A 26,985-nucleotide genomic window follows, 5' to 3' on the forward strand; every position below is an offset into this window, starting at 1 on the left:
AGCCAAGAGAAACGCAGGAGTGGCTTTGGGACAAGTCTCTGAATGTCCTTGAGTGGGCCAGTCAGAGACCGGACTTGACCCAATCGAACATCTCTGGAGACCTGGAAATAGCTGTGCAGCGATGCTCCCCATCCAACCTTACAGAGCTTAATAGGATCTGCAGAGAAGAATGAGAGAAACTCCCCAAATACAGGTGTGCCAAACTTGTAGAGTCATACCCCAAAAGACTCAAGGCTGTAATTGCTGCCCAAGGGGCTTCAACAAAGTACTGAGTAAAGGGTCTGAATACTTATGTAAATGTACTATATTTCTGTTTTTTATTTTTTATAAATTAGCAAAAAATTCAAAAAACTTGTTTTTGCTTTTTCATAATGGATTATTGTGTGTAGTTTGATGAGGGGGAAAAAACAATTAAATCAATTGTAGAATAAGGCTGTAACCTAAAAAAATATGGAAAAAGTCAAGGGGTCTGAATACTTTCCGAAAGGCACTGTACAGACAGTATATGTATGTGTAATATAGCCTATGCTTTATGATATAGGACTACGTCAATGTAAACCATTTCCCTTTATTGTCTTATCAGAAAATGTGGTTTGCATTAGGGCTGAGAATTGCCAGCGACCTCATGATACGGTATTATCATGATACTTAGGTGCCAATACGTTATGTATCACGATTCTGTATTGCAATTTGATACTGTGATTTTGTTGCGATTCAATTTATGATTATTTTTACCTTTATTTAAGCAGGTAGTCATGCTGAGACCATGGTCTCTTTTGCAGTTTAGACCTGCATGAACAACAATTACACTACACATATATATACAGTATATATACATCAATTACACAATACATGAAAAGCAAACACAAAACACAAAAATCCAAACACAATTATATGAAACAAATACATTCTTCAGTAAAAAAAGTCCCTCTAACATCCACCTGAATTGCCCGATGTTCCAAAAATATAGCTCACCATGTCTGCTGCAAAGGGACAAGAGAGAGCCATGATGAAGAGTTTTGATCAGTCATGGAAATAAAATTACTGAAAACATTTTGGCTCACCATTTAAAAAGAAGATTGAGGCAAAGCTGTAGAAGGAGAAATACCGGAGTTTTGGCACTGGTACAGCAGACTAGTGCTAGCTAATGGTAACTAACTAGCAAAAATATACTTTTTCTTTTTTTGAGGATCGATACTTCGAGTCATAGAATCGATATAATATAGTCAAAATTAATATCGGAATACTCTATTGTATCGATCCCTCCCCCATCCCTAGATTGCATGCAGGATGAGAATACAGTACATGGAGACATTGTTCTTGAGGAGCATAAAATATAACTCCAACACTGGGCAGTTGACATCAAATGAAGTACATTCCAACATAAAGATGTACAATATGACACCCACAAAATTACCTTTCATGAAGTTGTACCTTTAAGTGGTGACATCTGTACATTCCAAACAGACATGCTTTTGTTGACCAGTACATGTAACCATTGTTCACATAACAGGGAGAGCATGACAAATTACGCGGATATGTCATTACCTGCTTTTCGTCATTGGATCGCCTGAAGGGATTGTCAATAAGGATTAAGGAAATCATAAATCTCCACTGGGAACAAATGTTTCAACAGGAACACATTCATCATTGATCATTCGCTATGGTACTTACTACATTTCATTTGCCACTCACTGTGAAGTCACTGAGGAGAAATGTGCTGCCGAACGCTGTCCTCCCAAACTTTCCCCTGAGGTGACATGAGTAAAATCAGGTGATATTCTAACGTATACTAACGCCTTCTGTAGAGTGGCCAAAATGAACACAACACAGTCTGAGTTTGAGTCCTGAATTGCTGGCCTTCTGGCATCTCCAAGGCTATGGTATTACTGTAATAGGGTCGTTCCATATGATTTCAATCCCTTTCTGACTTTTGATTTGAACTAAACCTTCCATACATGTTTGCCCATGGTAGAAGTGGTAGAAGTTGACCCATTTTGCATGTCTCCACCCTACCATGAGACATCCATGTCTTCCTCACTGAAAAATATAAATGTTTGGGTGTCATATAATTTGAAAGATTACAAACAGGGTTGTCAAAATATGTAAATATGTCTTGATTCAAATTAAATAAAAATAATAACAGATTTTTTTATATATTTTTTACCTTAAACGTCAGTTATCTAAAAACTCGTCAACTCAGATGTTTGAGTTTCATATGGAACGACCCAATATTAAACTCCACAGCAAGATAAGCACAATTCAACCAAAAGTGCAAAGAATGAACAACACGTTTTTTTGTGTGAGTACTCTGAGGCACTGCAAGAACCCTTGATGTTTCCCTCATCGAAGATGCTACAATCTCAACACTCCCTTTCCCAAAACAAATCACAAGACAAAACATGATCAGGAAAAAGCTACATTTGTTTCAAAGTGAACATGGGGTTTGCGTGACAAACTCCGGAAAATGTATTTACCTGGTTCCCTATATGCCTCAACGTTGTCAAACCCACTGTAAGAAATTAAGGCCATTGGTTTGCATTAGGACATGTCATAAGCAGCAGAACATGCTGTTGGTAATTTCCCCAAATTGAATTAGAAAGGGGGAACTGGGTCTGATAGAGGTCCAGTGAGCGCAGACACTACGACCTGCCAATATTCTGGGCTAGGCATGGACACTAATTCAAATCTCAAGGGTAGAGAAGCAATGCCCAGAGATTCAAGATAACTCTGCTTAGAATTGTTTGAACAGAATGGAGTACATGAGCAAAAAATTGAAAGACATGTTAGTTTGTATCAAGTAGTAGCAGTGTTAGTTTGTATCTAGTAGTAGCAGTGTTGGTTTGTATCTAGTAGTAGCAGTGTTGGTTTGTATCTAGTAGTAGCAGTGTTGGTTTGTACTAGTAGTAGCAGTGTTGGTTTGTACTAGTAGTAGCAGTGTTGGTTTGTATCTAGTAGTAGCAGTGTTGGTTTGTATCAAGTAGTAGCAGTGTTGGTTTGTATCAAGTAGTAGCAGTGTTGGTTTGTATCAAGTAGTAGCAGTGTTGGTTCGTATCTAGTAGTAGCAGTGTTGGTTTGTATCTAGTAGTAGCAGTGTTGGTTTGTATCTAGTAGTAGCAGTGTTGGTTTGTATCTAGTAGTAGCAGTGTTGGTTTGTATCTAGTAGTAGCAGTGTTGGTTTGTATCTAGTAGTAGCAGTGTTGGTTTGTACTAGTAGTAGCAGTGTTGGTTCGTATCTAGTAGTAGCAGTGTTGGTTCGTATCTAGTAGTAGCAGTGTTGGTTCGTATCAAGTAGTAGCAGTGTTGGTTTGTATCAAGTAGTAGCAGTGTTGGTTCGTATCTAGTAGTAGCAGTGTTGGTTTGTATCTAGTAGTAGCAGTGTTGGTTTGTATCTAGTAGTAGCAGTGTTAGTTTGTATCTAGTAGTAGCAGTGTTGGTTTGTATCTAGTAGTAGCAGTGTTAGTTCGTATCTAGTAGTGGCAGTGTTGGTTCGTATCTAGTAGTAGCAGTGTTGGTTCGTATCTAGTAGTGGCAGTGTTGGTTCGTATCTAGTAGTAGCAGTGTTGGTTTGTATCTAGTAGTAGCAGTGTTGGTTTGTATCTAGTAGTAGCAGTGTTGGTTTGTATCTAGTAGTGGCAGTGTTGGTTTGTATCTAGTAGTAGCAGTGTTGGTTTGTATCTAGTAGTAGCAGTGTTGGTTTGTATCTAGTAGTAGCAGTGTTGGTTTGTATCTAGTAGTAGCAGTGTTGGTTTGTATCTAGTAGTAGCAGTGTTGGTTTGTACTAGTAGTAGCAGTGTTGGTTTGTATCTAGTACTAGCAGTGTTGGTTTGTACTAGTAGTAGCAGTGTTGGTTTGAACTAGTAGTAGCAGTGTTGGTTTGTACTAGTAGTAGCAGTGTTGGTTTGTATCTAGTAGTAGCAGTGTTGGTTTGTACTAGTAGTAGCAGTGTTGGTTTGTACTAGTAGTAGCAGTGTTGGTTTGTATCTAGTAGTAGCAGTGTTGGTTTGTACTAGTAGTAGCAGTGTTGGTTTGTACTAGTAGTAGCAGTGTTGGTTTGTATCTAGTAGTAGCAGTGTTGGTTTGTACTAGTAGTAGCAGTGTTGGTTTGTATCTAGTAGTAGCAGTGTTGGTTTGTATCTAGTAGTAGCAATGTTGGTTTGTACTAGTAGTAGCAGTGTTGGTTTGTACTAGTAGTAGCAGTGTTGGTTTGTACTAGTAGTAGCAGTGTTGGTTTGTATCTAGTAGTAGCAGTGTTGGTTTGTATCTAGTAGTAGCAGTGTTGGTTTGTACTAGTAGTAGCAGTGTTGGTTTGTATCTAGTAGCAGCAAGACTCGTACTAATGGAGACACAGATCTCGAAAAGAAAGATGAAAGATGGTGATTATGTTTTTGTATGTTTCTGAGAGAAAGAGAAAAAGGAAGACATATACTGATACTCTGCCCAGACACTCAAATTAACCCAAGAGTGGGCTAGTTGCAGCATGCTCTGATCTTAGACTGGTGTGCGTATGAGACGCACTAGGAATCATAAGTTACGAGGAATTTCTTCCTGACACATAGGCCTAATCAATCATTGTTTTATAATGAATATGTAAGCCAGAGCTTGGGGCAAAGCTTGTGTAGGGAGTATGCTTGCAATGTAGGCCTCAAATGAACGTCTGGTTAGCTGAAATGAGTTCAAATATTTTCTCTGCATTTCTATTACTTGTGATGCTGGTTTGAATGTGTCTTGTCATGAAATGGTTTGACTTTAAAGTCTGCTTGTCTCAACAGAAATGTGGTGACAAGTGCATCAAATTTGAAAAAGTCCCTCCTTAGTTCTTCTTGTACCAATACAACAAGCTTGGGTAATAAATATGTGACTCTCAGGAATAATAATAAACAAGTTGCTGAAATTGAGTATAGATTACCAACTGGATCATGGAAACTACTGTGAACTACTTCAAGAAAACCCTTTCTCTGGAAGACGCACAGACAATAACATGGTAACTACTGTCACATGATTACAAATAACATTAGATTAAAGAGCACATTGCCTGAGAATGGTCTTGCAAAGGGATACCCAGACACTATAGAATTTTGACAACTTCATGCAATGCTGTCGTTATTTCTGCTACAAGCACAGCACTGATCACTGATGTTGAATACGTCAAGTCAGGCCATACACTCTCAAAAAAGGTGCTAGTTAGTACCAAAAAAGGGTTCTTAATTTTTTCCTTGAAGGGTAGTGTTTCCCAACTGCAGTCCTCGAGTACCGCCAACAGTACATTTGTGTTGAAGCCCTGGACAAGCACACCTGATTCAACATGTCAACTAATAATCAAGTCCTCAATGAGTTGAATCAGGTGAGTTTGTCAGGGACTACAACAAAAATGTGTGCTGTTGGGGGTACTCGAGGACTGGAGTTGGGAAAATGCTGTAGGGGAACCCTTTTATAGACTGTGGAGAACCTTTTTATATCAGAATAACCCATAATATAAACATCTGTATGGTTCTCCATTACACTGATAGAACCAGAGGGTTCTTCATTACACTGTAAAACTTTTCCCGGCTACTTATTGCAGTGAAAAAACAGTAAATATACAAAAGTTACTGTATTTTTACAGCTGGATTAAGGTATTATTGCTGTAAGGAACAGCATGCTGCTGTATTCTGATTACTTAGGAGTTAACCTCACTTGGGATTTGAACTCACAACCTCTCGGTTACCAGCGACCTGACATTCCTGCTACACTACCTGGTTCATGGGTATGACAGAGATTGTTAGAATATTAGAACTAATAGACATTCTGTAATTTGTCCCTATGGGGGAATCCTTGTGGGTGCCGTGTAGAACCCTTTTATTTATCCCTGTAGGGGGACCCTTTAGAGTTCCATTTAGAACCCTCTCATGAAGAACCCTGATTCCAGGTAGAAACAATGACAGGTTCAACCGTTATACTTAAAGGATACTTCAGATTTGCTTATGGCACACACTGTTAGGTACTCCCATGGTTCTGGTCGGAACCTTTAAGGGTACATGTGTGCAAAATCTAGAATAATGTAAAAAAAAAATGTCTAGCAAATCTATTCACTATAAGGTACAATCATTACTGCACTTTTAAATGTAGGTGAGTGCAATGTGCTGGCGGGGGCTCCTTGGCACATTTGGGAGCATGGTAAAACATTTTGTATTTTTGCCAACCGTTAGTGGAAGTGTTGTACTAGTTTACGTGGTTTTATCATTGTGTTGATGGAGGTTGAGCACATAATTTGTCCACTCCCAGTTCTATCATCGTTGTAAGAGCTTGTGACAATCAAGAGCTGTACTGTTAAAAGGTTACTGTGTATTTTCCAGTTACTTAACTTCAGTTGGTCACCAGGAAGTATTTTTCAATAACTTACTGTGAGCTTGCTGCAAGTAGTTATTGTAAAATGCACAGTAACTTACTGTGGCTGGTCTCTGTCACACTCACTGACCTGATGGTGTGGTAGGAAGGTCAGTTTGCTGTCAACCAAGAGGTTGAGGCCCAAGTGTGCTCACCACAAAGAATACTTAGTTAAGCTTGTAATCAGTATAGTTAAGGGAAAGTACAGTAAGCTAGTTGCAAGTAAGTTACTAGCAATTGAGTTACTGAGAATTTTACAATAACTTATTGACAGCTAGTTGCCAGTTAGGTAAAGCAATATTCACAGCAACTTTCAGACAACTAACTGCCATTAAATTAGTGTGAAATGCCCAGTAACCTGTTAATATTCCAGCTCTTTATTATCAAATGCCCTTGCATAGATTGCAGAACTTATAATGTGCTCAACCATTGACAACATTTTATTTTTATTTCACCTTTATTTAACCAGGTAACCTAGTTGAGAACAAGTTCTCATTTACAACTGCGACCTGGCCAAGATAAAGCAAAGCAGTGTGACACAAACAACAATACAGAGTTACACATGGAATAAACAAGCGTAGTCAATAACACAATAGAAAAAAAGAAAGTCTATATACAGTGTGTGCAAATGGCGTGAGGAGGTAAGGCAATAAATAGGCCATAGTAGCGAAGTAGTTACAATTTAGCAAATTAATACTGGAGTGATAGATGAACAGATGATGATGTGCAAGTAGAAATACTGGTGTGCAAAAGAGCAGAAAAGTAAATAAAAACAATATTGGGATGAGGTAGGTAGATTGGGTGGGCTATTTACAGATGGACTATGTACAGCTGCAGCGATCGGTTAGCTGCTCAGATAACTGATGTTTAAAGTTAGTGAGGGAAATATAAATCTCCAGCTTCAGCGATTTTTGCAATTCGTTCCAGTCATTGGCAGCAGAGAACGGGAAGGAAATGCAGCCAAAGGACGTGTTGGCTTTGGGGATGGCCAGTTAAATATACCTGCTAGAGCGCGTGCTATGTCTGGGTGTTGTTATCATGACCAGTGAGCTGAGATAAGGCGGAGCTTTACCTAGCATCGACTTATAGATGACCTGGAGCCAGTGGGTCTGGCGACGAATAGCGAGGGCCAGCCGACTAGAGCATACAGGTCGCAGTGGTGGGCGTTATAAGGGGCTTTGGTAACAAAACGGATGGCACTGTGATAGACTGCATCCAACATAACCATCAACCACTTAAACCGGTGCAACACTTCCACTGACGGTTGGCACAAAAAAACAAAATTCAGTAACTTGTTGTTTCCCGTACTTCCACTGCCACCAGTAGCCTGTAGTGTACTGTATTATTTTTTTTAAACAGTGTAGCATTTCATGGCATGAACAAAGAACCCCAAACAAAGAACACCTCAGGAACCTCAAAGGGGGAATAACGGTGTAGTTGTCATGGCAACAATACCGTTGGACAACATTTTGTGGATCTTTTAGCAGATAACCAGCCTGTAATGAGTAATGTGGTGATTTAGGCACAAGCACCAATCTTACCATAGTAGACATGCGACAGACTACCTTTCAAAGTAGAGACAAGTACCAGTGATAAAACAGATTTACAACTAGCAGAATTAGTAGAGGTCACATTGCAAGACAAGAGCAAGAAAATTAAACAACATGGCAGAATGAAGAGAGGAGGTGGAAGGGACAGACAAAATAGAAAATATCTGCCATGCATATGGAGAGCTATTGCATTTAAATGAACACAGTTTAATTACCTGTGACTGATATCTTCATGGTGGCCTCAAGGGGCCGGTTGTTGTCCAGGTCTCTGCTCAGCCTCAAGTCCCCGTTGTCCTTATTCAGGATTAGTAGACTCAGCTCGTTGCCCTCCACAAAATTGTACTGGAGGTTATCTGACACATCCGGGTCCTGGGCAGGAACCTTCCCGATCACCCCAGCCGGAAAGCTGTTGGACCTGTTGGTGACGTAGTTGTTAAAGATGATCTCAAAGTCGCGTAGGACAGGGTCATTATCGTTGACGTCCAGCAGGCGGATGTGCACAATGGCGCGGCTGACTAACGGTGCAGAGGTCGCCTGGACAATGATGGTGTACTCTATCTTGGACTCGTAGTCTAAATCAGTGAGAGCGATAAGATCTCCGTTGAAGATGTCTAGTTGGAAGACCTCTGGGACGTTTCCTTCTACGATTTGGAACAGGATTTGCGCATTGGTTCCCTCGTCAGGATCTGTAGCAGTGATGCGGGCTACAATGGAACCCACAGGACTGTTCTCCACCACATAGACGTACAGTTCGTCCTTTTCAAACACAGGAGCATTGTCGTTGATGTCCAGGACGGACACTTGGACGTCCATGGATGCCTTAAGCGGCGGAAACCCCTTATCCACAGCAAAGGCCTTCAGATTGTACACAGGCACATTCTCCCTGTCAAGTTTCCTGGCTGTTCTAATAATGCCAGAGTACGGCTCAATGAAGAAGTCACCCTCTCCATCATCCCCACCCTGGAAAGTGTAACTAAGTCTCCCATTGGACCCTGAGTCCCTGTCAGATGCAGAAATCTGGAGGATGCTGGTATACACAGGTGCATCCTCAAACACTGTCCCCTGGTATATGTCTCTGAGGAACTGTGGCGCATTATCGTTAGCATCCAGAACGATGATCTCCACATATGTGGTGTCAGATTTCTGGGGGATGCCGTTGTCGCGGGCAATGATAGCTAGCGTGTAGGAGGCCTGATCCTCATAGTCGATTTCTATCTGTGTGGTTATGGCACCTGTGTCAGGGTTGATCTTGAAGTGTGGCACGTTGTCCTCCATTACATAGCTGATGCGTGCGTTCTCCCCGGTGTCCTCGTCCGTGGCACTGATCACCACCACGGTGGAGCCCACAGGCCGGTCCTCGCCGATCATTACCTGGTAGTTGGTGCTCTGGAACACGGGCTGGTGGGTGTTGGCATCAGTGACGTTGATAAAGACCTGTGCTGTGTCGTAACGCGTGCCATCCGAGGCGGTCACCGTCAGGACATACTGGTGCTCCTGTTTGTAGTCCAGTGGCAGTGCTAAGGTGATGACTGCCCCTGCAGTCTGACTGGTGATGGCGAACCTGTTCCGCGTGTTGCCGCTGGAAATCTGGTATGTTACCACACTGTTGGCGTCCCGATCTATGGCAGAGAGTGCTAGCACGCTCATACCTACCAAAGCATCCTCATTCATCTTCAGGCTATACAACCTCTGAGTGAAAGTGGGAACGTTGTCGTTCATGTCGAGCACCGTCACACTGACGCTGGCCGAGGAAGACATGACAGGGACCCCATGATCAACTGCTTCAACGCCAAACGTGTAAAAGTCGGTGGTCTCCCTGTCCAGTTCTACACTAACTGTAATCCACCCTGTGCTGTTGTTGATGATGAAGGGGAAGCCTGGAGCCATAGCTGTTAATCTGTACTCCAAATGAGAGTTGTCACCGGAGTCTGCATCAATAGCCTGAATATGGATCACAGAACAACCAACGGCCACATTTTCCAATACTGTGGCTTGAAAGGGTGTGCTAACAAACATAGGGGCATTATCGTTGACATCCACAACTTGCACTACAACCATCCCTGTGCCATTAATCAGAGGTGGTCTTCCTCCATCCTGTGCCTTTATTCTCAAATTATATTCCCTGATCATCTCATAATCTAGAGGGTTGATTATGTCAATGACACCTGTAGGGGAATGGATGTAGAACTGGCCCTTCACGTTGCCACTGATGATGCTGTAGTGGACTTTTGCATTGTTGCCATCGTCTTTGTCTGTGGCCTTCACCTGGGCCACTTTGGTGTTCCCTGCCACGCTCTCAAGCACCTGGACTACATACCTATTCTCACTGAACTGGGGGTAGTTATCATTCTCATCCTCCACAGAGATATACACTGTAGCCGTGGCACTGCGGGGGCCTGGGTCTTTACCCTGGTCATTAGCCTCCACTATCAGTTGATACTGGGTCAAGGTTTCTCTGTCAGGCCGAACCCTAATCTTGACTAGTCCATTTCTAGGATCGATTTCAAAACCAGCATTATCTTCCCCCTCATTCACAATCTTATAGATCATGTTGGCATTTGATGGGGCATCCCCATCTGTGGCCCTGATAGTCAACACTTCAAAACCTATCTCCACATTTTCCCTAATGCTGACCCTGTACTCTGTCTGCTCAAACACAGGCCCATGATCATTAGTGTCACTTATAGTGACAGTGAGGTAAGCAGTGGCCGACCTCTTAGGGGTGCCATTGTCTGTAGCAATAACTTTGAAGATATGTGTGTCCTTGACCTCCCTGTCCAAAGGCTGCAACGTTGTAATGCTGCCGGTCTGCAAATTGATTTTGAAATAATCATTGGACCTGCTATCGAACAGTGCATCAATATCATATTCTACTTCACCAGCATCATCGGTATCCAGTGCTTTGAGCGTAATTACGCGAGTTCCCGCCGGTTCATTCTCCGGGACAGACACCTGATAGTTGGGTAGTTGAAACTGGGGAGCGGTATTCACATTTCTTTTTTTACGTTTGGTGCATGAACCCAGTCTACCCAAATCCCCGTCTGTAAACATGGCATGACTATGAAGAGAATTAAATCGCACTTTCACACGAACAGTAGTGTAATTCCAAAGATGTTGCACCCTGCAGAATAAATCCAACTCGTTTCGCTCATTGGGTTGCAGACAGTTTGGCAAAACACTCCCGTTATCAAAAACTACTTTCCAGTTCCCTCCCTTACATAACGAAAGGTAAGAGTGAGGTTTTCGAGTAAAAAGTGGTAAATGTTCATAAATGTTCAAAAGCAAAATACTATTTGAGACGAATGGATATGTCTCTACTGTTGAGAGAATGTTCATGTAAATCTTGAGCTTACCTTCGTTTATCTTTCTCCTATATTTAATGAAACAATTATGTCCGTGCACAAAAGTATTGAAGTGAATTAAAATAAAGTTATCCGAGGTACTTGATTTGATCTGAATGTAAAGCGGCGCGGGGTTCTTCTGCAACAGCGCACAATTAACTATTCCTGAGAAATATACAATTCCGTGTTGTCTCTCGATATTGAAAATGTGTCTAGCGTATTTAGGAGTTAAAGTCCTGTCTATTTGATAGATCCAACCCCGTCCAAGAGATACATTTCCGAGCACTACTCCAGGCTGCCGAGTATCCGAAACGTGTACATCAAAACATGCAATTACTGGAACGTGTGATAGAAAACATATCCACGGCCAAAGCATTTGTAATGCCATGGTTTAAAACGCATGGCATCCACCGAATCTGTCAAGAACATCTATAAAATCCACTGAACAAGTTTTTCCCTGGTCCTCGCAGTCCAATCCCGTTCCATGATTAGTTAGAATGTTGCGAGGATCGGAGCAGAGCATGGCGCGCCCATTAAATGGTTCGAACTGGTCTCACTCTCCAGAGAACAAGAGAGAGGCCCAACTCAGCGGAAAATCGGTCCCCCTCCAGCAGGTGTTTTTTTTCTTTCGGTGTTTTGCCCTCCAAGCAAGTTTCTGTGTGGCAGTAAATGGGTGTCGAATTTGGTAAACACAAAATGTATGGCTTATTTGCTATGTGAGTTTTACTTGATCAAATATACGTTTCATAACGCTTAAGTTGTTACTAGTGTATTGATATAAGTAGGACACGTTACACCCCGCCAACTTTGACAAAAAAACACTATATCGGAGTTGTCTCGAGATGGCTATGCATATTCATGTATTGAGGCTAGTAGCATAGCATCTCCGTTGAATTCCGGCGGTTGACTTCAACAACCGTCATTGAATATACAAAACTAGATTACAATACTGAGATCTATCCACCAATCCAAAGAAAGTATAAGCGGGAGCCAGATCGCCCACAGTGCCATTTTGACAACCACTCCCATTGTTAGGGCAGAGAGACATGTATCTTGTCAGTATATCGATCATCTGTGCACTCTCTCACCGCCCCACATCTGAAAGCTCCCCTGCTCCCCAACTCGAGGCTGCGTTTACACAGGCAACCAAATTATATTTTTGTTCAATAATTAGTATTTTGATCGATCTGCTCTGAAACAGATCTTTGATTAAAAAGATCTGATGTGGTTGGTTAAAAGATAATTTACTGGAATAAAGATCAGAATTGGACTACTTGTGTAAACGCTGCACTGTTTGTCAGTCAAACGCTGATTCCCAAATCTCAGCAGCCGATCACAATGTACCATGAAGTGATGTGGGTAAGGATCTAAAAAAAAACTCCTATTTGTACAGGTATATAGTTTTTCTGCGACGTCTCAGACTTAGGTTTGCAAAATGACATTCACATTTTAAAACTGTCCTCATTGTATAACGTATTTAAAAAATCATAAAGAAATTCACAGACAATTGAAGATTGATTAAATGATGTGATCTAGTGGACATACTTTCCTATAGGCCAGGGATAATCTAGATTCGGCTGCGGGACGTTTTTTTCCCTTGAGAGGATGGTCGGGGGGCTGAAGCCCAAACAGATCTATTATTTGACTAAAACATATTTATTTCAAACCTTGCTTGCATTTGTATACAATCACAAGTCTCTATTATGCGTGGGAATACTTGGGAACAGATTTCCTCAATTAAAATAACTTGGAGCTGATTCTCTGGTGTTTTTACAGTGTTTTATGTCCAACAATTATTTATTTTAAAATTAATTGGTCAGAAAACTTGGAGGGCCAAGTAAAACCACCCGCAGGCCACCAGTTGGGGAATCCTGCTATAGGAAGAATCTACTATCATGTGGCCTAAAGTTAGCCTGGTTGCCAGTCATCGTTTAGATATTACATTCCACTCCTTGTTCTCTGTGTCATTTGCCCATGTCTTTTACGCATGACACAGAGTACAAGGAGTGGAATGTTACAGAGACTGATACCCAGACTTGCCTAAATTCTCTCTCCACTACAAATTATCTAATTTTATATATCAAATGTTTGGCATTTCTAAAATGCATCAGAATTGTATATTTCTTGGTACAGACAGGTAGAACATCATTACATTATAAGATGATCTACTAAATGTCCAAGGATACAAAACATCAGCATCTTATCTCACATTTGACACCTTTACCAAGTACACTACATAACCAAAAGTACTGTATGTGGATGTTGGATCATTGCTGCAGGGACTTGCTTCCATTCATCCACAAAATAATTAGTAAGGTCGGGCACTGATGTTGGGTGATTAGGCCTGGCTCGCAGTCGACGTTCCAATTCATCCCAAAGGTGTTTGATGGGGTTGAGGTCAGGGCTCTATGCAGGCCAGTCAAGCTCTTCTACACCGATCTCGACAAAACATTTCTGTATGGACCTCACTTTGTGCATGGGGGCATTATCATGCTGAAAAAGGAAAGGGCCTTCCCCAAACTGTTGCCACAAAGTAGCATCACTACTCTACGGTTCTGACTTAGAATATGTGGACAACTATAAATACCTAGGTGTTCGGCTAGACTGTAAACTCTCCTTCCAGACTCATATTAAGCATCTCCAATCCAAAATAAAATCTAGATTTGGCTTCCTATTTCGCAAACAAAGCCTCCTTCACTCATGTGGCCAAACATACCCTCGTAAAACTGCTTATCCTGCCAATCCTTGACTTTGGGGATGTCATTTACAAAATAGCCTCCAACACTCTACTCAGCAAATTGGATGCAGTCTATCACAGTGCCATCTGTTTTGTCACCAAAGCCCCATATACTGCACCATTGCGACCTGTATGCTCTCGTTGGCTGGTCCTCGCTACATATTCGTCGCCAAACCCACTGGCTCCAGGTCATCTATAAGTCTTTGCTAGGTATAGCTCTGCCTTAGCTCACTGGTCACCATAGCAACACCCACCAGTAGCACACGCTCCAGCAGGTATATTTCACTGGTCATCCCCAAAGCCAACACCTGCTTTGGCCACCTTTCCTTCCAGTTCTCTGCTGCCAATGACTGGAACGAATTGCAAAAATCAATGAAGATGAAGACATATCTCCCTCACTAACTTCAAGCATCGGCTGTCAGAGCAGCTTACCGATCGCTGCAGCTGTACACAGCCCATCTGTAAATAGCCCATCCAACCAACTACCTACCTCATCCCCATAAATGTAATTTATTTTCAGCTCTTTTGCACACCAGTATTTGTACTTGCACATCTAGCACGCCAGTGTTAATTGATCAATTGTAATTACTTCGCCACTACGGCCTATTTATTGCCTTACCTCCTTACTTTATTTGCACACACTGTATACAGATTTTCTATTGTGTTATTGACTGTACGTTTGTTTATCCCATGTGTAACTCTGTGTTGTTTTTGTCACACTGCTTTGCTTTATCTTAGCCAGGTCACAGTTGTGAATGAGAACTTTTTCTCAACTGGCCTACTTGGTTAAATAAAGGTGAAATAAAAATACAATAAAAGTTGAAAGCGCAGAATCATCTAGAATGTCATTGTATGCTGTAGTGTTAAGATTTCCCTTCCCTGGAAATAAGGGGCCTAGACCGAACCATGAAAAACAGCCCCAGACCATTATTCCATCTCCACCAAACTTTACAGTTGACACTATACATTTTGGGCAGGTAGTCTTCTCCTGGCATCCGCCAAACCCAGATTTGTCAGTCTGACTGCCAGATAGTGAATTGTGATTTATCACTCCAGCAAACCTGTTTCCACTGCTGGAGAGTCCAATGGAGGAAAGCTTTACACCACTCCAGCCAATGCTTGGCATTGCGAGTGGTGATCTTAGGCTTGTGTGCGGCTGCTCGGCCAAGGAAACCCCTTTCATGAAGCTCCTGACGAACAGTTCTTGTGCTGACATTGCTTCCAAAGGCAGTTTTGAACTCGTTAGTGAGTGTTACAACCGAGCCAGATGATTTTTACACACTACAGCACTCTGCGGTAGCTGTTGATCCTAGACGTTTCCATTTCACAAAAACAGCATTTACAGTTGACCGGGGCAGCTCTAGCATGGCAGAAATTTGACAAACTGACTTGTTGGAAAGGTGGCATCCTATGACGATGCCACGTTAAGTCACTGAGCTATTCAGTAAGGCCATTCTATTTCCAATGTTCAGCTATGGAGATTGCATGGCTGTGTTCTCAATTTTATACACCTGTCAGCAAAGGTGTGGCTGAATTCGCCAAATCTACTAATTTGAAGGGGTGTCCACATACTTTTGTATATATAGTGGATGATATCTTATTTATGAGAGCACAACAAAATCTATGTCTGTGGGCAGGAGCTGTTCCTTCAGTCAAAGTTAAACTTCTGGGTGCCCAGCCAATAGCGGAGTACACTCTCCGAGGCAATGAGCACAGGTCAGCTCTCTGGCCCTAATACCAGACCTGCATTAATTTACATGCAAGACTCAGCATCCCAATAAGTTAAATGAACATTTATTAGAGATTTTAAAAGAATCACACAGAGCTGCAAGACGGTAACAAACAAAAATAAAAAGGTACAGTACCATTCTTAAAAATAAATCAGATTGGTGACTTACATAGTATGTATACTAACAGTCTCAACTTTAAACACAATCTTCTTTTCTTAAACCCTTGATCATCAGCAGCTAGTTTTCTCATTATAAATGTCATTTGTGTGCGGTACAGGCACAAGCGTCAGCAGGAAGGCTATTGGAATCAATATACATGTAGAGGAAATGCTGGAATCTAGCTCTATTGCGATATTATTAATCAAAAGGATAAGTTGATCAGGGGTGCTTCATTTAAGGCACGGTCCTTGTCTTCTGGACTCCATTTGATCAGGGGCGAGCTCAGGTCAATCAGCTGTAAGTGGGAAATAAAATACACATACAATTACCAGAAATCAGTGTGGTCATGAATCCTGACAACATATGTGATGAGTCAACTAGGTATCATGGCACTGCCTTTCTCAATAGGAATTTCTTTAATAATTTGAGTCAGTCATCATAATGTATGGAGTGCATTCTCTCACCTGACCACCAGAGGGCTTCACAGAGGCTGTTCTGATCAGGACAGGAGTGCTGGAGAGGTCAATTAGGAGTTTCTCATATGGCCTCAACACAGGTGCCGGGGCATCTACCAGCAAAACCTATTAGACAAGAAACAACCCAGAACATACAAACGTCATTCAACCAAAGACAAATAAGTTATGCAAGCTGAAACAAGACAACAAATCAACTACTTCCACATATCAAGACATTACCTCATTAACATCCTGGGTCTTCATCCAATTGCATTGAGGCTGTTCTAGCAGCTTTTCAGTGTTCTCGAGCTCCTTGGATTCTTCATTCGGCTCAGGGTGGTTGTTTTCCTTGTTAGTCGAAGGAGGCGCCTGGTCCACTCCTGGTTCTGGGTCATCCTGACATACCTCCTGTTCCTCTGGATGGGGGACCGTAGCAGGGGGGGGGGGCTGCACCTCTGGCTCGTCCTCCAGGGAAAAAGGCTGGATGGTCTCCTCTTCTGGTGCTGCTGCCACCTCCTCTTGGTGGCTCCCTTTCACCTGGGCGGGACTGGAGAACATAAAAAAAAAAAACATGTTATCACAAACTAGCTGCTAATTCGCCTATTTTTATTACATCACAACACCTGACCCTAACACTGGTTCATTGTCACTTATGGCAAGACTATTATCTTGGCCCTTTTAGACGGAGTCCAGTGTGGTGGTCCTAGTGTGGCAGCTGCTTTCTCACCTCCAGTAGCTGGCCCTCTGGATAGAAGCTGGCAGGATGGCCATGCTCAGGGAGGGCCTGCCTGGCCGTGAAATGCTATTCGGGGTGAGCATGGGGATACCAGAGATCCTCCGGTTCACTGGGGTGGGAAGGGCAGAGGGGCGTCTCATCTTGGGTTGCACTGCCTTGTTCCCCCCAGCAGGGGGCGTCTGGAACAGCTCTGGAACTGGAAGTGCTAGTTTGTGGGGGAGACTGATGGATAGAAGGGGGGGGGGGGCATATTCAATGCTAATGGTATGATTAGGATGACTAACATCTTCGGTATTCTAATAATCTTCAATGGTGTACAATTTCCGACTCCAGATGCTTAGGAATAAAATAATTTTAAAAATCCTAGTTACAGTACCTTTCCACACTGCAAGCAGACATCAACCTCTTTGGCTTCATGATGCGAGGGGCATCAGGGGATGAAACAGCTTTGTAGGGAAGACACAAATAAATATGTTTACATTTTTGCAAGCAAACAATTATGAGCCTTTCCATTCAGAAACATGAAGTAAGACAAGCCAATGATCAGTAGTAGCTGCTCATAGTTAGCCAACAGTTGACCAGTCCTCACCTTCCAACCTCCTCTTGAACTGACTAGTAGGGGTTGGAGCAATGAACGCCTGGAGTTTGGGGTTGCACTTGACGACGCTCTTCGTCTTCGCTGAAGATGAGGTGGGGATGTTGGGCACAGAGGACATTCTCTCCATGTTCATCTTTGCTGGGGTCTGGTGCAAGGGGGTGGCTGTGGCCGCCGGTTCAACTCTCTTCAAAGGGGTGGACTGAACCGTTTTAAATCGGTCTTGCTCAGAGAGCTTCCTTCCCGGGTCTGAGATGACACGGCGTGTTACTGTGGTGGAAGAGGGCAGCTCCGGAGCTCGGCTGATGAGGGTGGACCTGCAGGTCTTGGTGGCACTCACTACAGGATTGGTGAGTCGGCTCTTGCCAGCATGCAGGCGGCCATTATGGCCACTGATGCTGGAGTTGAGGGACATGCTGAGTTTACCTAAAATCAGAGACAGGTCGGATCTTTGCATTGCACTTCCCATACACTTCACATCTTTGAAATGGTTGAACTGTAGACAGCACCTTGAAAATACACTGTGAAGCTCTACACAGGGCCTCACCTTTCCCTGTGGGTGACACAGACAGACTGGAGTTGAAGCTGGACACTGAGGAAGAGGAGGAAGACGTGTTTCTCCTCCGGTCAGTCCCCCTCCTGGTCTGAGGGGGGGCTTTGCCCGCTGACGGAGCCCGCATCCCACTCTGAATAGGACAAGGACATTCATGTTTCAACACCTGCCATTTTATCAGAGGGTATACACATATTTTACCACCTGATTTGAAGTCTCATAATATATATATGACTGAAGAATTCTGTTTAAAATGTCAATGTCTGATTATATCAGCAAATTCCTCTGGGTTACCTTACTAGGGGGTCCGAGGGTCCTCTTCCCCTGCAGACTAGAGTTGAGGGAGGTGTCGCTGATGTCGGACGCTATGCTGGCCGTGTCAGAGAGAAGGTCCTCGCAGGAGGCTGCTCTGCTGGAGTTACGACTGCCTGGGCTACGCCTCAGTCCCAAGTTACCCTGAAAGAAACAGACTACATGAGTTGAGAAAACTTTCTCCAGTACTGATTTGACCTTAGACCATACAGAATGATCGAGGCTATGTGGCTAGATATCTTCTAAGAGCCCATACTTTGCTTGGAGGAGCCAGCATGGTGGTCCTCTCAGCAGGCTCCGGTCTGGTCTTGGCTGTCTGCAGAGCTGTCGTCGCGGTCGCTCCTCGGGCTGCTGGTTGTTGTTTGCTAGGGAGCACCCCGGTGTTGCAGGCCAGCCCCACCCTGCCTCGGCACACCATCTTGGTCCGAGTCGTAGTCCCTGCTCTCACAGGGCTGGAAGTGCCAACACTGCTCTTAGTGGAGTTAGAAACCCCACCATCCCTTAACAGCCGCTGCTGAATAGCAGGAGGGAGCTGCTTCAATGGACTGTCCTGCACACAGAAGGTCTCCCTTTTGATAGGGCTTAGGACAGCATCAACTGGCTTTCTGAACATGCCCAGTTTGGCCCCAGCATCCTGCACAAAGTCTTCTTTCGGTTCTTCTTTACTCAATGTGAGTGTACCATTGGTTACCCCTACATCAGGCTGCTGCTGGTTGACTACTAGTTGACTGGCTAGTAGGTTGGCTTCCTTGCAGATTTCCTCAAACTTGTCCACAGCCAAAGGACTCCAGCTGGGCCCCTCACCCACTGAAGGACAACTGCTGACGTTTTCCTTGACAATGGTCTCCAGACCGACGGAGATACACCTCTCCTTGTGACAGACCGGACCAACAAAGACCTCGTCATCGTCTTCATCTCCTCTTGAGCTTTAAACAAGGGGGATTGGTTTTACAATGTTATTTTTCATATGTAAGTGATTTAACATTTCCCAAGTAAAATGTATAGACAATGGTAGTATCAAATACAAAGACAGATTGTGAGTTCAGTGGCAATGCATTCAAGAGAGAAATACATATAAACCAAAGAAATGGAAATCAAAGATATCTATGACACCAACCTGGCAGGTGACAGTGAAATGTCAAAATCAAACTTCTCTTCAGCCAATGAGAAGAATTCTTGTGGGAAAGGAACAAGGAAATTTAAACAAACAATGTACCAAAAAAATGAAATCCTTTGATAGGAAGGACAGTTTTTGTCTTGCTACTAATAGTACATGAGCCATGGGGGTTGGTCGGCTCACTTGGGGTGACGATTTCTCAGTGATTTTCTTGAAGGTCTAACTAACCTAGTTATGTCACAATCATATGGGACTTTGTCAACCCAAGTGAACTCGACGGCCGAAACTTTGGGGTCTGGCTCATGGACTATAACGTTAAACAGTTGACAATCTGAATAAAATTGAATAAATTATAGTTAACAAGCAATAAGGATAAGAAAGCTGAGTTACCACTGTTGGCATGGGAATCCATACTCCTCACGGGACAAGGAAAGGTCGCTAGGGCCCAGAGTGCAGATGTCGTAGTAGGTTAACGTTAGTCGTCCTTCATAGGGAAATGAGAAATTGAAAACGTATGAAAAACAGTGTGATAGAGAAGCTAGCTAAAAGCTAACGTTAGATCTAATAAAGCTACGTTAACTAGCTAGTTTTGACTGACTAGCATGTATTATGAACATAACTAGCTAACATATCATAATTCATTTACATTGTTGGTTAGCTAGCTAACTTTAGCCCAATCCTTATTTTAGTTGGTAATGTATTTGTAGCAGTTTAAAAAATGTTTAGCTAGCTAGCAGCAATCTAGCTAACGCGTTAGCTGGCACGACACACAATAAAATGCATCTGGCTAGCTATGTAGGTCGTTTGGACGAATTTCGTATTTCCAATACATCCAAACAGCACCTACCGTCTTATGTTAGTAAATACGTTTGCTAGTTATATTCTGCTAAATCGATGTCATGCAGTTCAACATCTGTTTCAAAAACATGTATTTGGTCCGAGAGTAAGAGATATTTCAAATTTCGTGAACAAACAAGTCCATGTGACATGCAGGCTACATCGCCATTGGTTGAAACGTCTGGCAGAAGCGACACAAGAGCGCTCATGGGAATTGTAGTCATTTTGCCTTTACATTTTTATGTAACCTTTATTTAGACTGGGCAAAAACAGAAATATAAAGTAAGTAGCCTACAAATATTTTTTTTACAGGGGTATCTGTTCTTACTTGAGTATTTATATTGCTAACTTTTATTTTTACTCAACTAGCTACATTCCTAGCTAACGTTACATTTACAAAAAAATGTAAAAAAATGTTTACTCCGATACATTTATAATTCCTGGTGGAGACTACCCTTGGATGACAGCAACATAGTCCCAACCCATTCGCATGCTTATTATAAAGAGAACGTGCAATCGTCCGTTCTGTTTCGCCTCTGGCATAGCTGCATTGGTAAATGGCATCTGATTCTGAGTGTTGGAGTAGCCCACCTATTTGAGAACAACTTCATACAACAAAATCAAACTAATCTGGCCAACTGAGGCGGAACTAGCCTCAGAGAAGTAGGCAAACGGCGCGTTGCAACTTCGCATCCCAATGTTGATGGAAATAAATCTTTCGGGTGTGAGCTAGCAATCGGAATCAAGACCCTGTTGCTCCCAGCCTATCGTGTGTAGTTGTGTGGTACCGGTTTACCCTGTGTATGGACCAATAAAGATTGCATTGTAACATAAGGGATTTGGATTTACAGCCATTAGTTTTATACTCAAGTACTCTACATTTAAAACACTTTCTGACTTTTATAGGTGCTACATCTAAAATATCTCACCCATGTGTAATGTAAACTAGGTTAAGTAAAACAAAACAAAATATATATATTAAAAACGTATGCACACTGGATAAGTGTCTGCTAAATTACTAAAATGTAATTTTAAAAAATTAAAGTGAATTGCAACAACATTTAGGCTTAATATAAACAACTCTCCCGCAACAAGGTGGAGAGGTTAGTGCTATCCGGCATCCCAAGGATCCCGATTAGCATGGACCATGGTGGAGACTATTTTACTTTTTTTTTTAATCCCACCAACTTCAAACAGCAGTAAACACTATTTTTTGTTGTTGTACATATATTTCACAGCAATTTAGATGGTACAATGATTCCCTACACCGTTCAGTGCTTTTTTGCATCACATAAACTGAAAATGAAGAGTGTAGAACTTCAGCAACCAGGAAATGACAGAGCGATTTCTACAATGACGCTTGCGCCAGTCTGCCATTGTGGTCGAGTAGATGGCCACACTTTTTAGTGATGCCAATATAAGAGAGGGAGGGTGGTTTTCCCATCTCCGGTCTGGCTTTTTTTGTCAGAAAGTCTGCATTTTAGAATGCGATTTTGTATTGGCCAAAATGTTTGATTAGTGAAAAAAGATTGTGAAACACTATCTTTCCACTTTTACTGCAGATATACAGTATTATGCACATTTTCTGAAATTACAATCCCAAAATTCTACATGTAGCTCCTTTAATGAGGGATTTTTCGCTTTTACTTCAGTCATTTTCTGTTAAGGAATTTCACTTCAACTCAGGTATGACAGGTATTACTTTTTCAATAATAGACTATTATAATAATAGCATTGCAAACAGGGAGAACCAGATACCGGTTGGCCTAAAGGGTGTGGTGTGGATTTTTTTTCAGAGACACTGATGGCCAAATTCAATAGGCATTTTAAATTAACTGAGTGTTGCAATAATGACTGAATGTTGAGAAAAAGTAAAAAATATAGAGGACAGATTCAAAACCATTTAGGTAAGCTAAATATTCATATTTTATTTTCAAAACCATAAACATTACTCAACAAGTTTCGAAAATGAATATCGACCACAACAGCCATTGCTCAAAATAAACAGACACAAAGTACTTTATTACCAAATATTGAGATGAAAAAAAAATCCTTAAAGCGGTGGATAAACAGTAATTCCCAATGTGGAATGAAACTACAGAGAAACAAACAAAAGTTGCTTATGTAATCTTTCTTCATTTTTTACCACCTACAGTACTTCCATTGGATTGGGATTTATACCTTCTTTCTTCTTAATATGAAGTTTGAAATTGCAATACAGGGAAGAAATCTAGGATCAGTTGAATCTTTTAGATCAAAATGAACAAGATTAAATGGACAAATCCTAGATCAGCACTCCTACTCTGAGATGGCTTATGGATATGGGCCCTGGATTCCAGAAACATAGAATTGGTCCTGCGCTGTGAAAATGTAATAAAACAATAGTAATGTAACAAAACAATCTCCACAACCCAGGACAACATTTTTATTTTGGCATTTCAGGATTTTTGCTTTCTGTGTTTGTTGAATAGCACCCAATGACACAGGACCCTACGATCCTGTCAACCAAAATCAATTCACTGGGTAAACATGTAAAATATTTCCAATTAGATAAATGGTGTTTTTACTGTAGGCTTGCCCCCCCCCCCCCCAAAAAAAACTCTGTTTTGAATCCTTTTCATTCCTGCCTCCAAAATGATGATACCCTGACTTTTGTGAGGGATGAAAACTACTTCGTTTTCTCGAAGATACAAAGCTAGGCTATATTTGACAAAATATCAAGTCTCTCTGAAGGAGGTTTAATGCAATAAAGTACTCTGTGCTGAGAGTCTAAAGTCCCCTGTATCTTGAGTAGTTGCTATGTTTCCTGGAGGGTATTTCAAAAAGCAGAATCAATATGGTAGTCAGCTTTAAATAATAACAACCCAAATCTCCCAGGTCAGTTCACGGGAGAGGTCAAATGGAACGGGGCATCAATGGGTAAGGATTACTTTATCAACTAACTGTACATGTTAATGATGTAGAGAATCAAGTTATATCAGTTAGCTGGGAAACCCTTTGATCCTATTTGTGAAATACAAACCAGGTCATCAAAACCATTCAGCACATTGAACATCTTTGAATTACGTGGTTTTTGATCAGGCAAAAACCTACTCCTGATTTAAAATGGTAAAAAATGACTTAAAACCAACAATACACTCACTTCACATAATTATCTCTACAGACACATTGTACAGTTTGTATAGTATGTATAGTATCCTTGATTCATAATGAGCTTTTCCATGGAGTTGGTGCTTATCATCTGTGGTCTAGATTTATAGCACTAGTGACAAATGGAAGCTCCACTTTCCAGTAAACATGAAATGTAGTTTTGGAATGATTGGGAACAGAGTGAATATTTACAGTGTGGAATTGTGTACATGGATATTTGTGGCTGTTTTCCAGTTATTCTAACCTCTCCTAAAAGACCATAAAACCACTTTCTTACACAAGTTTCTACACAAGTCTTCTTATTTTGCTAGATATTTCTATGTACCTAGCAAAATACATACCAAATAGAACTTGCAGGCAAAATAGTTCAGTTTCAATAGAAACCTGTTTTCTCCTAAAAAAAACAGCAATATCTAAAATACAGTATATATTTTTTTAATTTCACAGCCCCACGTTGTACATGTTATTACGTAGGTCTTTCACAGACAATCAAAGTTTTACAAATGTGTAAACAGGTCTGCTTTCACAACATGAATGAAATCGTAAAAATATACATAGCCAATGCATTAATTCTTTAGAAGTATTGCTGATGTACAGCAATGCGTCCCAGCCTCCCTGTTCATTCAATTACTTTTTTTAAACGTAGTCTATATATTCTTTCACTCAAAATGTGCACCCCTCCATCGATACAAGACCATAAAATCTGAAATATCTGATGTCCTCAACTCCAGTCCAAACCAAAACTTCTAGAAGCCTCCTCTCCCCACTTCTTGGTATTGTTAAGTGGGCTGAGGTCAGTGGGCCATTACTGGTACTACAGTCCAGCTCAGAGGGAGGTCTCCAGGCTGTTCAGCGGGCTCCCAGGGCACGCCGGAAGCACAGCACTCTCAGGATTCCCGCTAATCTTTGGGCTCTCCTTGTGGAGGGGGATGACCATGTCCACAGCGTTATTGTTCTGGTTGGGCGAGGACGGGAGGGTGGCCAGCTTGGAGTGTGGGGGCAGAGTCTGTGCAGCGTTGCGCTTGGTGGGAGCATCATCCTCCCCCTCTGTGTCGTCGATGAGTGGGATCTGTGGCTCTGAGTCTTCTATCCTGAACTCTGGGGTTGTCATGAAGTTGTGGATGGAGTTGCGGGACTCTGGGGTCTCCAGGCCCTCGTAGGGGGACATAGTGTCTCGGAAGGCATTCACTACACGGATCTGGACAGTTTGGGGACAAAGACACAGTCAAAATATGAGTATTGAGACCCCATTGAAAGTTAATAAAGCACAATACTGAGTTTGTATCCAGGCCAATGGTAGCTATGGTTTGGTGTAAAGCTGAGGGATGATTGTGAGCTGAGTTGACCATACATACCTGAGTCTGGATCCTGCCTAGACCTCTGCACCAGAGGACCTGTCCCCTTCTCATCTCCATCTCAGCATGGTCGATCTCGTCTAGGTCCTCCATCTCCTCCAGCTCCTCCTCAGGGATCTCCTCCTGCTGCGTGCCATGGCCTGCAGACTTCAGGAACTTCAGCCGGCTGGTGGGGACAGTGGTGACCACCTATAAATGAGACACAAACTGAAATGTTGAACTAATTTGTGACAAAACTTTTTTTTGTCATTTAATAACAGGCAAGTAGATCACAGGGACTTTGAAGGACATTAGAAACCGGCAAGAAGCTCACCTGGCCCCACAGTAGACATCCAAAGCCCAAGAAGACACACCAGAGCCATTGGTCGATGGTGAGGCACACACAGCTGAAAGGTTTCCCTCCAAACTGCACTATCACAATCTGGATGACAAAACACAGGGTGATTGGAGAGCAATGTTACTTTCTTTCCAATATGAAATCCCCTGTGTGAATTTCTTGAATGGATCTGAATGCTGCTCACCTGGATGACGAACGTTCCGAACACAATGGAGCAGAAGATCATGTTTTTGAAGATGCCGTCAAAGACGTTGCGCTCGCCGTGGATCTTGCGGGCGTTGATCTCGTTGAAGAGTTGCATCATGACGAAGGTGTTGAAGACAATTGTGTAATGTTCTGAGGGAGGGGCGTGGAGTGGCGCGTACCGCCCACTGTCAATGTCGAACATCTGCTCCCCTGTGGTGGAAACATAGGTGCAGTGCATACTGACAAGGCCCACTGGAGACCAGCAATACGGATCATGTAATACAACACATTTGCTTTCATAACTTTATCAAGAACAAAGTTAGATTTCAAAGAGTGAAGAAAAAAAACATGAATTTTAATGTCAATGTCCAATTGGCACGACTAACTGAATTGACCCCAGGCGGTACTCACCGGCGAACAGCAGAGTGAAGATGATGGTGAGCTGGTAGACGGCATGGCCCAGGATATTCTTCATCATGGTTCGAGAGATGAGGGGCTTGTTGCGGCCGTACGGCTTCCTCAGCAGGAGAGACTCAGTTGGGGGCTCAGTGGCCAGGGCCAGCGAGGCAAAGGTGTCCATGATCAGGTTCACCCACAGCATCTGGACAGCTTTGAGAGGAGAGTCCTGAGGGGAGATGTAGTTTGAGTTATGTATAGCTCTCCACTTTTCAAAGACAGTTGCAACTTGTAGAGTAGATAATAAAAACTCCCTATAGGCAGTTGGACTCTCTCTGTGCCTCAACTTTACAAGCAGAAAGGCAAGATGGGAAGGATGGACATGGCAGAAATAGAGAGTGTCTAGCCTGTGTGATGCAGGCTCCAGTGAAGGCCACAATGACAGCCACCACATTAACCGTCAGCTGGAATTGGAGAAACTTGGAGATGCTATCGTAGACGTTCCGTCCCCACATCACCGCCTTGACGATGCTGCTGAAGTTGTCATCTGTCAGGATGATGTCTGAGGCCTCTTTGGCCACATCCGTGCCTGCAATGCCCTGTGGGCACATCATGTCACAGCGTATTAGTCACAGCACCAAAAGTATCCGTCTGGTTGAATGAGAGAGAGAACCTACTCATGTAATATTGATGGGACATAACATGTGCCCGATCTTGGAGTATAATAATACCATGGCAAATCCAACATCAGCTTTCTTCAAGGCAGGGCCGTCATTAGTACCATCTCCTGTTACAGCAACAACTTGTCTTGGTTCTTGTACAGTGCTATCCATTATACCTGTGAACAGAGGCAAGCATCATCCCTTTAGATAATAATATGTGAGACCTAAAAATGTATCTGTAACTTTCCAAAGATAGTGATGAATAAAAAATAAAAAAACACAAACATACCTTTCACTAAGGTATGTTTGTCAGTGGGTGAGGATCTTGCAAGCACACGGAGTTTGGGCCAAATCTTATCAATGCGCTCCTGCTCAATCTGGAAGTAGACAGTTCCTTGGGTTACTCTATCA

At 42.4% G+C, this 26,985-nt stretch overlaps 3 protein-coding genes across 4 annotated transcripts in view; all 3 read right to left on the minus strand.

Annotated features, from left to right (window-relative positions):
- LOC139577531 (cadherin EGF LAG seven-pass G-type receptor 1-like) overlaps nt 1-12,278 on the minus strand; it is an 82,833-nt gene extending 70,555 nt beyond the window's left edge. The window contains exon 1 of one of the 2 annotated variants that reach the window (XM_071404574.1): nt 8,132-12,278. In XM_071404574.1, the coding sequence (XP_071260675.1) occupies nt 8,132-11,645 (3,514 nt within the window). In that variant the 5' untranslated portion in view covers nt 11,646-12,278. The remainder of the gene's footprint in view (nt 1-8,131) is intronic. The other variant, XM_071404573.1, reaches the window with a different exon arrangement.
- A 3,494-nt stretch (nt 12,279-15,772) lies between these two features.
- gtse1 (G-2 and S-phase expressed 1) lies at nt 15,773-20,647 on the minus strand. Its single transcript, XM_071404576.1, has 12 exons — nt 20,499-20,647; nt 20,042-20,135; nt 19,652-19,709; nt 18,791-19,460; nt 18,517-18,678; nt 18,217-18,355; nt 17,664-18,095; nt 17,451-17,520; nt 17,066-17,296; nt 16,579-16,885; nt 16,348-16,464; nt 15,773-16,178 (listed from the first exon to the last, which is right to left on the minus strand). The coding sequence occupies exons 2-12, from the start codon at nt 20,061-20,063 to the stop codon at nt 16,086-16,088; spliced, it is 2,301 nt and encodes a 766-aa protein (XP_071260677.1). The 5' UTR covers nt 20,064-20,135; nt 20,499-20,647; the 3' UTR covers nt 15,773-16,085.
- A 1,758-nt stretch (nt 20,648-22,405) lies between these two features.
- LOC139577533 (plasma membrane calcium-transporting ATPase 1-like) overlaps nt 22,406-26,985 on the minus strand; it is a 41,125-nt gene continuing 36,545 nt past the window's right edge. Inside the window, exons 14-21 of the mRNA XM_071404575.1 lie at nt 26,864-26,951; nt 26,644-26,750; nt 26,320-26,511; nt 25,928-26,141; nt 25,515-25,726; nt 25,307-25,414; nt 24,994-25,182; nt 22,406-24,836 (exon numbers count right to left, since the gene is read on the minus strand). Coding sequence (XP_071260676.1) covers nt 24,465-24,836; nt 24,994-25,182; nt 25,307-25,414; nt 25,515-25,726; nt 25,928-26,141; nt 26,320-26,511; nt 26,644-26,750; nt 26,864-26,951 — 1,482 coding nt within the window. The 3' untranslated portion in view covers nt 22,406-24,464. The remainder of the gene's footprint in view (nt 24,837-24,993; nt 25,183-25,306; nt 25,415-25,514; nt 25,727-25,927; nt 26,142-26,319; nt 26,512-26,643; nt 26,751-26,863; nt 26,952-26,985) is intronic.

The sequence above is a fragment of the Salvelinus alpinus genome, chromosome 6, assembly GCF_045679555.1.
Source record: "Salvelinus alpinus chromosome 6, SLU_Salpinus.1, whole genome shotgun sequence".
NCBI classification, from domain to species: domain Eukaryota; kingdom Metazoa; phylum Chordata; class Actinopteri; order Salmoniformes; family Salmonidae; genus Salvelinus; species Salvelinus alpinus.

Excerpts from the sequence above, each read along its gene's own strand:
- gtse1 (XM_071404576.1), bottom strand. The coding sequence starts at position 20,063 with ATGGATTCCCATGCCAACAGTG. Across the intron at positions 17,521-17,663 it reads GTTCAAGAGGAGGTTGGAAG|CTGTTTCATCCCCTGATGCC; the intron begins GTGAGGACTGGT and ends TTCCCTACAAAG. Across the intron at positions 16,179-16,347 it reads TGAAGCCCTCTGGTGGTCAG|CTGATTGACCTGAGCTCGCC; the intron begins GTGAGAGAATGC and ends TCCCACTTACAG.